The sequence below is a fragment of the Bos indicus genome, chromosome 3 (genome assembly GCF_029378745.1).
Source record: "Bos indicus isolate NIAB-ARS_2022 breed Sahiwal x Tharparkar chromosome 3, NIAB-ARS_B.indTharparkar_mat_pri_1.0, whole genome shotgun sequence".
Taxonomy (NCBI): Eukaryota; Metazoa; Chordata; class Mammalia; order Artiodactyla; family Bovidae; genus Bos; species Bos indicus.
The window spans coordinates 92,421,188-92,435,485 of NC_091762.1; the positions used below are offsets into that span (position 1 = coordinate 92,421,188).

General features: G+C 41.1%; 1 protein-coding gene across 4 annotated transcripts in view; it reads right to left on the reverse strand.

Annotated features, from left to right (window-relative positions):
• Positions 1-14,298, reverse strand: part of TCEANC2 (transcription elongation factor A N-terminal and central domain containing 2) — a 44,196-nt gene that overhangs the window by 29,712 nt on the left and 186 nt on the right. The window contains exons 1-2 of one of the 4 annotated variants that reach the window (XM_019957423.2): positions 14,090-14,239; positions 13,114-13,257 (exon numbers count right to left, since the gene is read on the reverse strand). In XM_019957423.2, the coding sequence (XP_019812982.1) occupies positions 13,114-13,215 (102 nt within the window). In that variant the 5' untranslated portion in view covers positions 13,216-13,257; positions 14,090-14,239. Of the gene's footprint in view, positions 1-13,113; positions 13,258-14,024; positions 14,240-14,298 lie in introns of those variants that run through there. The other 3 variants (XM_019957420.2, XM_019957421.2, XM_019957422.2) reach the window with 3 other exon arrangements.

The window sequence follows — 14,298 nt, forward strand, 5'->3', positions numbered from 1 at the left end:
ATGGGGTCGCAGAGTCAGACATGACTGAGTGATTAATACTTTTTTTTTCAGCTTTCAATTCAGTATTTCTCTCCATAGCTATGACTTTACTTTTAACCTGTCCAATGTATTTGTCAACAAATATGCTTTTTCATTGGACAAATTCTGTTTTTTTGCTCTCTAAATCTGCCCATTTTTTTCATACTATCCTATCCTTACCATTTCTATTCCTTTCTTTATCTCTGTGAATATTTTTAACACATTTAAGATCTCTTTTAGACTGCTACCTATGTTTCCTGGAGTAGAAATTCTATTACTTAAATCTACCTGCTCATTCTCCCTCCTGGTGATTTATTTTACTGTAAGTTTTGTAAGTTTTGACCATGAGTACACTTTTAATGTTTTCCATGGGAATCCTATGTACTCTAGGCTTAGAAGTATCTTAACATGGAAATCTCACCTTTGCCTTTGTCAAGGCCCTTGGATTTCCCTGGTTCTGGACCAGTTTTTATGTTAATTTTTCAGCTTTGTAGACAGTATGAAGTTAAATACACACACACACAGTAATAATCGTGAGGTTCTAGTTTATTATGGGGTCAACTTTTTTTGAACCCAAACCCTGACATGATACAATCTTCATGCTGATTCCTTAGACTGGTGGATGGAATTTTTCTAGTTCATTTTTCAAAAATATGGTAGCCCTATGTTGACTTCCAGGTCCTTATCTGCTATCCTCATACTGGCCCTAAAATCCCAGCCCCCAAACTCTGTACCTGGTTTCCATAAAACTATATAGAAGCGTACCCTGTATTACTGCATTTCACTTTACAGATACTGCTTTTTTTTTTTTTTTAACAAATTGAAGGTTTGTGGCAACCCTGCATTGAGCAAGCCTACAGATGCTATTTTTTCCAACAAATGCTTACTTCGTGTCTGTCATATTTTGATAATTCCTGCAACGTTTCAAACTTTCTCCATTATTATTATATTTATTATGACCTGTGATCAATGATCTTTGATGTTACTATTTTAATTGTTTTGGGGGGTGCCATAAACCATGCCCATGTAAGACAGCAAACTTAGCTGATAAATATTTTGAGTGCTCCACCAACGAGTCATTTCCCCATTTCTGTCTGCTCCTTGGGCTTCCTGATTCCCTGAGACCCAGAAACACTGAAATTAGATTAATTAACAGCACTAAAATGGCCTCTAAGTGTTAAAGTGAAAGGAAGAGTAGCTTGACTCTCACTTAAAGTCAAAAGCTAGAAATGATTAAGCTTAGTGAGGAAAATATGTTGAAAACCAAGACAGGCCAAAAGCTAGGTGTTCTGCATCAAATAGTTAACCAAGTCATAAATGCAAAGGAAAAGTTCCTGATGGAAATTAAAAGTGCTACTCCAGTGAACACACAAATGATAAGAAAGCAGAACAGACTTAATGCTGATATGATAACATTTTAGTGGTCTGCATAGATCAAACTAACTACAACATTCCTATAAGCCAAAGCCTAATCTGGAGCAAGGCCCTAATGCTCTTCAAGTCTATGAAGGTGAGGCAACTGCAGAAGAAAAGTTTGAAGCTAGCAGAGGTTGGTTGATGAGGTTTAGGGGAAGAAGTTGTTTCCATAACATACAAGTGCAAAGTAAAGCAGCAAGTGCTAAGGCAGAAACTGTAGCAAGCTATCCAGAGGATCTAAGACAATTAATGAACACTACATAACAGATTTTCAATGTAGATAGAACAGTCTCATACTGGAAGAAGATGACATCTGGAACTTGCATAGCTAGAGAGGAGAAGTCAATGCCTAACTTCAAAGATTCAAAGGACTGGCTGACTCTCTTGTTAGGACTAATGTAGCTGGCGACTTAAAGTAGAAGCCAATGCTCGCTTGTCATTTTGAAAATCCTTGGGCCCTTAATTATGCAAATTACTCTTCCTGGGCTCTATAAATGTAACAAAGCCTAGATGACAGCACACTTGTTTACAACATGATTTACTGAATAGTTTAGGCCCACTGTCAAGACCTATTACTCAGAAAAAAAGATTCCTTTCAAAATATCACTACTCATTGACTAATGAACCTGTTCACTCAAGAGCTCTTACAGAGATGTACAATGAAACTAATGTTGTTTTCATGCCTACGAACACAACATCCATTCTGTTGCAAGGAGTAATTTTGACTTTCAAGTCCTAGAAATATATTTCTAGGATACACACATGGAGAAATACATTAGAGATACATTTCATAAGGCTATAGCTACCATACATAGTGATTTTTCTGGTGCAAAGTAAATTGAAAATCTTCTGGAAAGAGTTCACCATTCCAGATGCAGTTAAGAATATTCATGATTCATGAGATTAAGTCAAAATATCAACATTAACTGGAGTTTGGGAAAAGTTGATTCCAAACTTCATGAATGACTTTGAGGAGTTCTAAACTTCAGTGAAAGAAGTAACTGCCAATGTGGTGGAAAGTGCAAGAGAACTAGAATTATGAGTGGAGTTGAGGATATGACTGAATTGCTGCAATCCCATGATTAAACTTCAATAGATAAGGAGTTACTTTTATGGATAAGCAAAGGTTTCTTGAGATGGAATCTACTCCTGGTGAAGATGCTGTGAAGTCTGTTGAAACGACAAGGAAGGATGTAGAATATCACATAAACTTAGCTGATAAAGCAGCAGCAGAGTCTGGTAGGATTGACTTCAATTCTGAAAGTTCTACTGTGAGTAAAATGCTATCAAACAGCATTGCACACTATAGAGAATCATTCATGAAAGGAAGGGTCAATTGATATGGCAAACTTCAGTGTTTTAAGAAACTGCAGCAGGCGCCCTAACCTTTAGCAACCACCACCCTCATCAGTTAGCAGCCATCAATATCTAGGCAAGACCCTCCAAAAGGCAAGACCCAGCAAAAAGATTCCAACTCACTGAAGGCTCAGATGATGGTTAGCATTTTTTAGCAATAAAATATTTTTAAATTAAGGTATGTACATGTTTTTAAACATAACGCCATTGTACACTTAACAGATTATACAGTATAGTTCAAACATAACTTTTATATTAACTGGGAAACCAAAAAAATCCGCTTTGTTGCAGTGGTCTGGAACCAAACCTGAAATATCTCTAAGGTTTGCCTTCAGCTCCCACTTATAGCTCTGTATTTGGATTTCCTCTCTCTTCCTGGCACCTGAGGGTTTCTCTTTTTTCTTTTCAATCTCAGGTCCGTTCTGGAGACTTTTTGCTGGTGGTTTTTTTTTGGTCGCACAATGTGGCATGCGTGATCTTAGTTCCTAACCAGGGATCAAACCCAGGCCCCTGTAATAGAGTCTTAATTGCTGTACGGCATGCCAGGGTAATTCCTGTATTGGATATTTTTTATTGAGCATTTCTACATGGCTGGAATGAGGTTGGGGGTTCCACATCAGATTATTTCAACATATGGAACTAGAGACGTTTAAGCTCTTTAGCATGGCATAAAAGGCCTTACATGACCTGGCTCTTGACACCCTTTTCAGCCTCACCATTGGCTCAACATACATCAAACAATTTGAAACTGCCTAAACAAATCACAGTATTTGACATCCTCTGCCTGGGATGCTCTTTCTTTGCCTGAATCACATGATAAACATCTGTTTATTCTTAAAGACATTAAAGAATCAACTACTATACAAAGACTTTCTTGCCTCTCTCCAACCACATTTAACCAAACTCCCATGGAATCTGCAAAGACATCAATTACTGCATATGTGCTTTCTGCAAATAGTTATCTACAAGGCTGTCTTCTCCACTAGACTATGAACAAGTTGAGGGCCAGAACAATTTCTTATTTCTCTATCCCCAATGCACAGTAGATATAAGAAGAAGAAGTGAAGTTGCTTAGTTGTGTCCAACTCTTTGTGACCCCATGGACTGTAGCCCACGAGGCTCCTCCATCCGTGGAATTTTCTAGGCAAGAGTACTGGAGTGGGTTGCCATTTCCTTTTCCAGGGGATCAGCAGATGTAACTGAACAGTTATTTCTACCCTCAAGGACTAAGTATAGTGGTCTTCAGATCTGAAATATTAGACCAAAAATAGAGAAATATAGCAATTAATTTCAGAGAAGAATTCCACATACTTACAAAGAATGTTTCTCTATTTCTGTCCAAATATGAGCCCCAAAATAGATACTGCAAGTTCTTATCTGAAATATTTAGAGGAAAAAAAGGGAAGTGGACATGAAATATCAATGGGAAAGCTACTATTAGTAGTGGAATGGTTACTGCCAGAAAGAAAAGGTGCTTCCAAAATCCCATTTGGTCCTACATTTGGTCCTATAGTTGTGGATGGCTGAAATACAAGGTTTGATAAAACCAATGAGGGAAAATGCTTCACTCATGAGCAATAACATGGGCATCATTCCACTGGTGGGGGCAGGGACAATATTGGCTAGTCAATCCTATAACAGGAGTGAAGGCTTACAGAGCATTCTTAAGTGCAGAACCTAAAATAACAGGCATATTTCAGACTCTTTCAATTTAAAAAATCTCCTATTGCAACCAACAGAAGAAATCACTTTCCCTTAGGGAGTAAGAAGAGATTAACCAAATTAACCTTTACTATTCAAATGTACACCACATGAGCTCTATTGAGTAGCACTTTCATTGACTGTGATAAGGCTATGGCAAAATTACTTCTAATATGCTGATAACAGAAGTACAATGGTCCTAATATCCCAAGATTTTTATACCTCCTTTGCTGGCATTCAGAAACCTCCAATTTTTTTTAGTTCTCCCTATAGGAGGCAGACTGTGGAACCAGATTGTCTAGTTCAAATCCCAGCTCTACCACTGAGAGCTTCATGACTTTGGACAAGCTACTTAATCTCTCTGTGCCTTAGATTTTTTTCATCTGTAAAATATAAATGATAAAAGCATCCATTTCACAGTGCTATTATTAGAATTTAGAGTTATTATGTGTAAAGCACTTAGCACAATGCCTGGCCCATAGGAATAGACTCAATAAATGTAAGCCGTAATCATTACTATTATCATCACCATCACCACCATCATTCTCAGCTCTAGGCTTACAACACAAGCCTCTTTTTTTTCCATATAAGAAAAGAGAGAACTACTTATTAGTTTTTATTTTGTGCCAGGCACAATGCTTAGCCCTTTCAACATGCATTTATTTATTTAGCCCTCATAACAACCCTGAAGGTGAGATACTATTTCTGATGTTACTGATAAGGAAATTGAGGCTTGAACATTCAGCAAATTCTTAGCATTAAAACATAATGGTGGTGTGTGGGAAGTCACTTGGAAAAACATGGATCTAGCTAACTCTCTAGAATTCAAATTTAACTTGTTTTTAATTTGTACTGTGCACACAGGAAAGTAACCATGCGCGCATGCCTAAAGGAAAGGGAATAGGAGGTACAACTTATTGAATGGCTAGATGTCACTAACTTCCCTCTACCTAGCCAAATCTTTCCATCTATTTAAGGTACTCTAACCTCTAAAACAGACACTGAGCTCTCTCCTCTCTTAACTCTTGATCCTTATTGTCTAAACAACAATTTTGTAATGGATCATATATGATTTTGTATCATTACTTATTAATTTCTTATGCTGTCCTAAGAAGAAGTCCCATCAAGGCTTATACTTTTATCTTAAATTTTTCTTATGTTCTTTAGAGTACCTAGCATAGAACTGAGTATAAAGCTGTTTCACAATAGCATTTGTGGAGGAGCCTACTGTCCAGACCCAGCAAGAACATCCCCAAATAATAATGATTATTGTTTACTCAATAAATCTTTACATACAATGTGGCCGACCCTGTGTTAGGCCTTAGAGCAGAATCAGAACACAGTATGATACTGCAGTCCCAGTCCTAATAGTTCATGATAGACTGGGGAAACTACAGGTAATCAGGCAATTGCAATACAGTAAGGTAAGTGCTAAAACAGATATTTGAACCAAGTGCTAAGAGAACATCAAAGAGGGAAAGATTAACTCCCCAGAAAGCATTTCAGCATTCACTTTTTTAACAAGTATTTACTAACCACTTAATATGTGCCGAACACTGTCTTAGGTCCAAGGGTAGAGAGGTAAATAAAACGTCCAAGGTCCCTGTATTTATGAAGTTTATAATCTAAGATTCACTTGAGTGGGTTGACAAATGAGTAGCAATTCACTCTGCAAAAGATGCAAGAAAGGGGATCAGCATCAAGTCAAAGCCCTGGAGACATGAAAGAGAGGAACTTAGAAAAAGAAGAGCAAGAAGTGAGGCGTGGCTGGAATGCATTCCTGTTAAAGGGGAGCTATAAGAGATAAGGTGAGATGGCACCTCAGACAGAACAGAAGAGAAAGGGTTTCATATGCCAAGTCCAGGCGTTTAAAGTTTTAGCTCATTTGGTCATTCAGAAAAATGCACCATGGCCTTCTATATGCCAAGTCCCATGACAGCTTCTGGGGCCACAAAAACATTAAGACAGTCTTTCCAGATGCAGACAGTATACCAGGACACACGCATGGAAAGGAACACGTTTCCATCACAATACTGTAAAGTAATTATCCTCCAATTAAAAAAGAAAAACACCTTTTACATAGCACAAGTACAACAAGTGCACTAATGGGGCATGTTAAGAAAAGGGATAGCTTAGAGAAGGGAGTTGTTATATTGGCTCTGTATTTGAGGGACAGAGGGTTGGGGGACAGAGGGCGGCGAGGAAAGACCTTATAACAGAGGAGACTCTTTACTAGGTCACGGGGACAAAGGATTTCATAAAGTAGCTGATAACAACAAACCCTTACATAGTACTTAGTACTAACCAGGTACTGCTCCAAGCACTTTACATATATTGACTCATTCCAACTTTGCAATGAGCTTATTAAGTAGATGAGGCTTCCCTGACAGCTCAGTTGGTAAAGAATCCACCTGCAATGCAGGAGACCCAGGTTGATTCCTGGGTCAGGAAACTCCGCTGGAAATGGGATAGGCTACCCACTCCAATATCCCTGGGCTTCTCTTGTGGTTCAGCTGGTAAAGAATCTGTCTGCAACGCGGGAGACCTGGGTTTGATTCCTGGGTTGGAAAGATTCCTTGGAGAAGGGAAAGGCTATGGACTCTGGTATTCTGACCTGGAGAATTCCAAGGACTGGATATTCCAAGGACTGCCATGAGGTCGCAAACAGTCGGACACAACTGAGCAACTTTCACTTCAGTTCAGTCGCATCGACTCTGTGAGCCCATGGACTGCAGCACGCCAGGCTTCCCTGTCCACCACCAACTGCCGGAGCTTACTCAAACTCATGTCCTTCGAGCCAGTGATGCCATCCAGCCATCTCATCTTCTCTCATCCCCTTCTCCTCCTGCCTTCAATCTTTCCCAGCATCAGGGTCTTTTCAAATGAGTCAGCTCTTCGCATCAGGTGGCCAAAGTATTGGAGTTTCAGCTTCAGCATCAGTCCTTCCAATGAATATTCAGGACTGATTTCCTCTAGGATGGACTGGTTGGATCTCTTTGCAGTCCAAGGGACTCTCAAGAGTCTTCTCCAACACCACAGTTCAAAAGCATCAATTCTTCTGCACTCAACTTTCACAGTCCAACTCTCACATCCATACATGACCACTGGAAAAACCATAGCCTTGACTAGACGGACCTTTGTGGACAAAGTAATGTCTCTGCTTTTGAATATGCTATATTTTGAATGTGAATTCCTCAGACAACCATTTTGCCTTTTTGCATTTCTTTTTCTTAGGGATGGTCTCTATCCCTGCCTCTTGTACAATGTCACGAACCTCCGTCCATAGTTCTTCAGGCAATCTATCAGAATCTAATCCCTTGAATCTATTTGTCACCTCCACTGTATAATCCTAAGGGATTTGATTTAGGTCATACCTGAATGATCTAGTGGTTTTCCCTATTTTCTTGGTGATAACTTTTGTTCCAAGGAGTAAGCATCTTTTAATTTCATGGCTGCAATCACCATCTGCAGTGATTTTGAAGCCCCCCAAAATAAAGTCTGACACTGTTTCCACTGTTTACCGATCTATTTCCCATGAAGTGATGGGACCGGATGCCATGATCTTCATTTTCTGAATGTTGAGCTTGAAGCCAACTTTTTCACTCTCCTCTTTCACCTTCATCAAGAGGCTTTTAGTTCCTCTTCACTTTCTGCCATAAAGGTGGTGTCATCTGCAAATCTGAGGTTATTGATATTTCTCCCAGCAATCGTGATTCCAGCTTGTGCTTCTTCCAGCCCAGCATTTCTCATGATGTACTCTGCATATAAGTTAAATAAGCAGGGTGACAATATACAGCCTTGACGTACTCCTTTTCCTATCTGGAACCAGTCTGTTGTTCCATGTCCAGTTCTAACTGTTGCTTCCTGACCTGCATATAGGTTTCTCAAGAGCCAGGTCAGGTGGTCTGGTATTCCCATCTCTTTCAGAATTTTCCAGTTTATTGTGATCCACACAAAGGCTTTGGCATAGTCAATAAAGCAGAAACAGATGTTGTTCTGGAATTCTCTTGCTTTTTCCATGATCCAGCGGATGTTGGCAATTTGATCTGTGGTTCCTCTGCCTTTTCTAAAACCAACTTGAACATCTGGGAGTTCACAGTTCACGTATTGCTGAAGATCTCTAGTCTTTCCCATCCTGTTGTTTTCCTCTATTTCTTTGCACTGATCACTGAGGAAGGCTTTTTGTCTCTCCTTGCTATTCTTTGGGACTCTGCATTCAAATGGGTATATCTTTCCTTTTCTCCTTTGCCTTTCGCTTCTCTTCTTTTCTCAGCTATTTGTAAGGCTTCCTCAGACAACCATTTTGCCTTTTTGCACTTCTTCTTCTTGGGAATGGTCTTGATCCCTGCCTCCTGTACAATGTCACAAACCTCCGTCCATAGTTCTTCAGGCACTCTATCAAAATCTAATCCCTTGAATCTACTTGTCACTTCCACTGTATAATCCTAAGGGATTTGATTTAGGTCATATCCAAATTATCTAGTGGTTTTCCCTATTTTCTTCAATTTAAGTCTGAATTTGGCAATAAGGAGTTCATGATCTGAGCCACAGTCAGCTCCAGGTCTTGTTTTTGCTGACTGTATAGAGCTTCTCCATCTTTGGCTGCAAAGAATATAATCAGTCTGATTTTGTATTGACCATCTGGTGATGTCCATGTGTAGAGTCCTCTCTTGTGTTGTTGGAAGAGGGTGTTTGCTATGACCAGTGCATTCTCTTGGCAAAACTCTGTTAGCCTTTGCCCTGCTTCGTTTTGTACTCCAAGGCCAAATTTGCCTGTTACTCCAGGTATCTCCTGACTTACTACTTGTGCATTCCATTCCCCTATGATGAAAAGGACATCTTTTTGGGGTGTTAGTTCTAGAAGGTCTTGTAGGTCTTCATAGAACTGTTCAACTTCAGCTTCTTAGGCATTACTGGTTGGGGCACAGACTTGGATTACTGTGATATTGAATGGTTTGCCTTGGAAACAAACAGAGATCATTCTGTCATTTTTGAGTTTGCATCCGAGTGCTGCATTTCAGACTGTTTTGTTGACTATTATGGCTACTCCACTTCTTCTAAGGAGTATCTTGCCCACAGTAGTAGATATAATGGTCATCTGAGTTAAATTCACCCATCCCAGTCTTTTAGTTCGCTGATTCCTAAAATGTTGATGTTCACTCTTGCCATCTCCTATTTGACCCACTTGCAATTTGCCTTGATTCATGGACCTAACATTCCAGGTTCCTAGGCAATATTGCTCTTTACAGCATCGGACTTTACTTGCATCACCAGTCACATTCACAACTGGGTGTTGTTTTTGGTTTGCTCCATCTCTCTATTCCTTCTGGAGTTATTTCTCCACTGATCTCCAGTAGCATATTGGGCACCTACTGGTCTGGGGAGTTCATCTCTCAGTGTCCTATCTTTCTGCCTTTTCATACTGTTCATGGGGTTCTCAAGGCAAGAATACTGAAGTGGTTTGCCATTGCCTCCTCTAGTGGACCACATTTTGTCAGAACTCTCCACCACGAGCTGTCCATCTTGGGTAGCCCTACACGGCATGACTCATAGTTTCATTGAGTTAGACAAGGCTGTGGTCCATGTGATCAGATTGGTTAGTCTTCTGTGAAATTGATTTTCATTCTGTCTGCCCTCTAATGGAGAAGGATAAGAGGCTTATTTTAGGTTATTATAAAATAATGGCTAGAATTCCCTGTGCTATACAGTATATCCTAGTTGCTTATCTATTTATTTGGGCTTCCCTGGTGGCTCAGCTGGTAAAGAATCCGCCTGAAATGCGGGTAACCTGGGTTCGATCCCTGGTTTGGGAAGATGCCCTGGAAAAGGGAATGGCTACTCACTCCAGTATTCTGGCCTGGAGAATTCCATATAGATTATTATAAAATAAAATAATGACTTTCACTTCACACTTCATTTATTAAATAGATATTATTATTAATCCCATTTTTACAGATAAGGAAAGACACAGAGAGATTAACTTGCCCAAGGTCACACAGGTAGTTTAAGTGGCAGAGCTGGAATTTTAACATGGGCAGTTTGGCTCCAGAGTCTGTGTTAATTACCACACCATACTGCCTCTAAGATGAGAGAAAAAAGCCATTCAAGGAAAACAGAACAGCATATGCAAAGGTGTAGAGGTATGAAAGAACATATCTTTGAGAAATTGTGAGTGGCTGACAATGGAAGGTACATAAGAAGAGCAGCAGGGCAGGCAGGTACCAGGTTACAGACAGCCTTTGGTGTCATGTAAAGAAACGTCTTTATCGAAAGGTAGTTTAAAAGCACTGAGGGAAGGGTTTCCTTTGGCAAGGAGGTGACCTGGGTAGATTTTTTTTTTTAAGCTTTATTTCTCTGACTTAAGTGTGGAGGTTGGAATGACAGTGGATGCCAAAGTCAGGGAGACAAAGTTAACAGACCACAGAACTGCTCTAAATTCAAAAAGATTTTGAAATGTAAAGAGAGAGATGTAAGGGCAGAAAGGATTCTTAGGAGACAAAATCGAAAATCGGATATAAAGAAAAAGAATTAAGGGTGGTTTCTAAATTTCTAGTCCCAGTTACTTGGCATATGGATAAAGTTAATACGGGAGGTTTGGAAGAAAAGCCATTGCACTGAAGGAGAATGTTACTTTACATGCTTGTTGTTTATTCTGACTCCACAATCTTCACATGACATATTCTCATCATCACACACAGTGATTCTCAACTGGGGCCCACCTGGGGACACCAAGGGCAGAAGGGACAGGTGAAGGTATATTAGAATCTGGGTGTCTGTATGTTGAGTGTACATGTAGGTCAATTACTACTATCCCTTTTTTTCTTCCAGACAGTCTGATACCACAGTCCTGCCCACCATTGTCTCTGAGAATTATATATAGTAGTGACTATATACAATATACAGTCTACAATTATTTGTGGATAGTCTGACAAAACAGTTTAAACACTTGAATGTGTTCTGCTGCTGCTGCTGCTGCTAAGTCGCTTCAGTCCTGTCTGACTCTGTGCGACCCCATAGACAGCAGCCCACCAGGCTCCCCTGTCCCTGGGATTCTCCAGGCAAGAACACTGGAGTGGGTTGCCATTTCCTTCTCCAATGCAGGAAAGTGAAAAGTGAAAGTGAAGTCGCTCAGTCGTGTCTGACCCTCAGCGACCCCATGGACTGCAGCCTTCCAGGCTCCTCCGTCCATGGGATTTTCCAGGCAAGAGTACTGGAGTTGGGTGCCATTGCCTTCTCCAAAATGTGTTCTAGGAATTCACAAAACCTCAAAACTAGGGGAGATTTTAAAGATCATCTTGAGCTTAGTAGGTCTCAACTAAGGGCTACTTGTAAATGCATGAGGGCATTTTTGGTCATCACAGTTGGAGGCGCTACTGGCATTTAGTGTCTGAGGGCCTGAGATGCTCAACTTTGTAAAACTCACAGGATGGTTTCAAATGATGAAGAACTGTCTTGCCCAAAAGGACAACAGTATTTGTTTGAAGAAACTCTGACATAGGTCAACCACATTTCCTAGATAAGGACAAAGTGAGATCCCAGTTTAGAAAATGACTTGCTAAAGATCACCCAGCTGCACAGGAGGGCCTAGAACCCAGGGTTTTTGTTTACACTTCCCTATATTGCTTTCTAATCTGGGTCTGGTAAACCTGTGGTATATCTAAAAGTCCAATGGAGTACTTAAGTCAAGTACTCAGAAGGCCCCCCACACCATCACAGTCTTTGTAAATTTTTCTCTAGCCCCCGATCCCACTCTCTTCAGAAACCTAGGCCAGAGGTGCAAGTTTGGCAGTCATCAGCATGGCAAGCCTTAAGATGAATAAGATTACCCTAGCCAAATACATAAAATGTGACAAAGCTCTGTAGAGCACAAACATTAGCAGTCTAATGGAGAAAAGAGGAAGCAAAAAAGGAAATCAGAAAGAAAAAGTCTGTAATGTAGAAGGAAAGGTTCAAGATGACAAAGGGAACTAATTGCAAGCACTTTTCTGCTTGTTTTTAGTGAAGTAACTTGTTGTTCAGTCGCTAAGCCATGTCCAACTCTTTGCAACCGCATGAACTGCAGCACTCCAGGCTCCCCTGTCCTTCACTATTAAGTGAAGCAATAATTACCATTAATTGGGTTCTTACATTCATTGATTCACTGTTGGTTGTCTATACTGTATTCATGATGCCTTGCCTCTTCCTTGCCAACATAAGTCAGACAGTTTGAGGCTGCAAAGAGTCCAGTTTAACAGTCTCTTTCTCAGTCTCAGCTGTGGCTATGAAGGCCACGTGATACAGTTCCGGTCAATATGATATGAGGGGTGGTATCATCATCCAATCTTACTGAGTTTGTACGGGGTACACAAATCATATTGAACATTCCATTTAATACACAAGAACATCTTGCAAAAGAAGAATAATTTAAGAGGATATATCCTACCAGTTAGTGAAACATACCACAAAGCTAAAGTAATTAGAAGGGTGTAACAAAGGTCCAGAAATTGATAAATAGTGCATGGTGGAAACAAATTTGGAGCAGTCAGGAACACGGTGGGGAGGAAGCACATAGGTCTTCCATAGTAGAACTCCTCCAGACCTCCTTGCCATCCCAGTCATCTCCACTCCCGGATCCCCTCTCACCTTCAGAGATTCAATGGTGGCCTGCTTGTAAATCTTTCCTCCAGGATCTTTCTTCTGAGGACTACTCTGGATTCTGGGTGTTCGAATGACGAATTTATCCATTCCTAGGGGACTCCAACTACCTTCACGTACTTGTACCGTGTTCTGCTCAACAAAGAGGGCAGGTTCTAAAAGGTCATCAGAACTTCAGTGATGTGTGCTCCCTAAAGTGACATAATTGGGTTCTACATACTCTGGAAGCATTCTTGAATTATTAGGACTCGGGTGGAATTTAAAATAAGATTTCCTCTTAAAAATGAAACATCTTCCTAAAACTGAAAATTGTATACAATGATCGGTCTACTTCCTGAATTAAGAGGTACCTAGTGCACACTCGGTAAAGAATCTGCCTGCAGTGCAGGAGACCTGGGTTCGATCCCTGGGTTGGGAAAATCCCCTGGAGAAGGAAATGACAACCCACTCCAGTATCATTGCCTGAAAAATCTCATGGACAAAGGAGCCTGGTGAGCTGCTGTCCATGGGGTTGCAAAGAGTCGGGCACAACTGAGCGACTAACACTTAACTTAGTGCACACTGTAAAGGGGCTACCAGTAGAGGGCCAGGCGTTGAACCTGGTGACTTCTAAAGCCTCTTCCATTTTAGGTTGCGTTGTGGTAGGGTTAGCTTTCCTCCAGGTTCAGTGAAGCTCTCAACTACCCTACTATAGCCACAACCCCAAGGGTTCCCCTTGTAACCAATAGTCAACAACCTCCTCCAGATCTCAGCAGGGTCCTCACAACAACCAATCATCTCCAGGAAATGCTCCACGGTCAAAGGACCCTAAAGACTGTCCTGCTCTAATCCCATAGCAACGGGAAACACCACCTTCCTCTGCCTTCAGCACTCAGGAGCCCAGGAAGGGGAAGGCTAACCTTGGCACGTGAGACCCACCAAGAAAAGCAGCCCTGCCAAGCAGCTGGGCCTCTCCGGCACGCACCCTCTGAGGGCCCAAGCCTGGGCCTTAGGGGGTCGTAACACCTTTCAGGGTTGGCAGTTTCTCGGTAAAAGCTCCGCCAGGCAGCTGAAGTCCAAGGCCAACCAGCGGAGGTTGGGGCGGGCGGGGTGAACCAAACCACATTCCCCAGAATACACCGCGAATGGGCAGGCTCGGGACCGCCTAGGGCAGCTGGTAGTTCCCCGAGACCA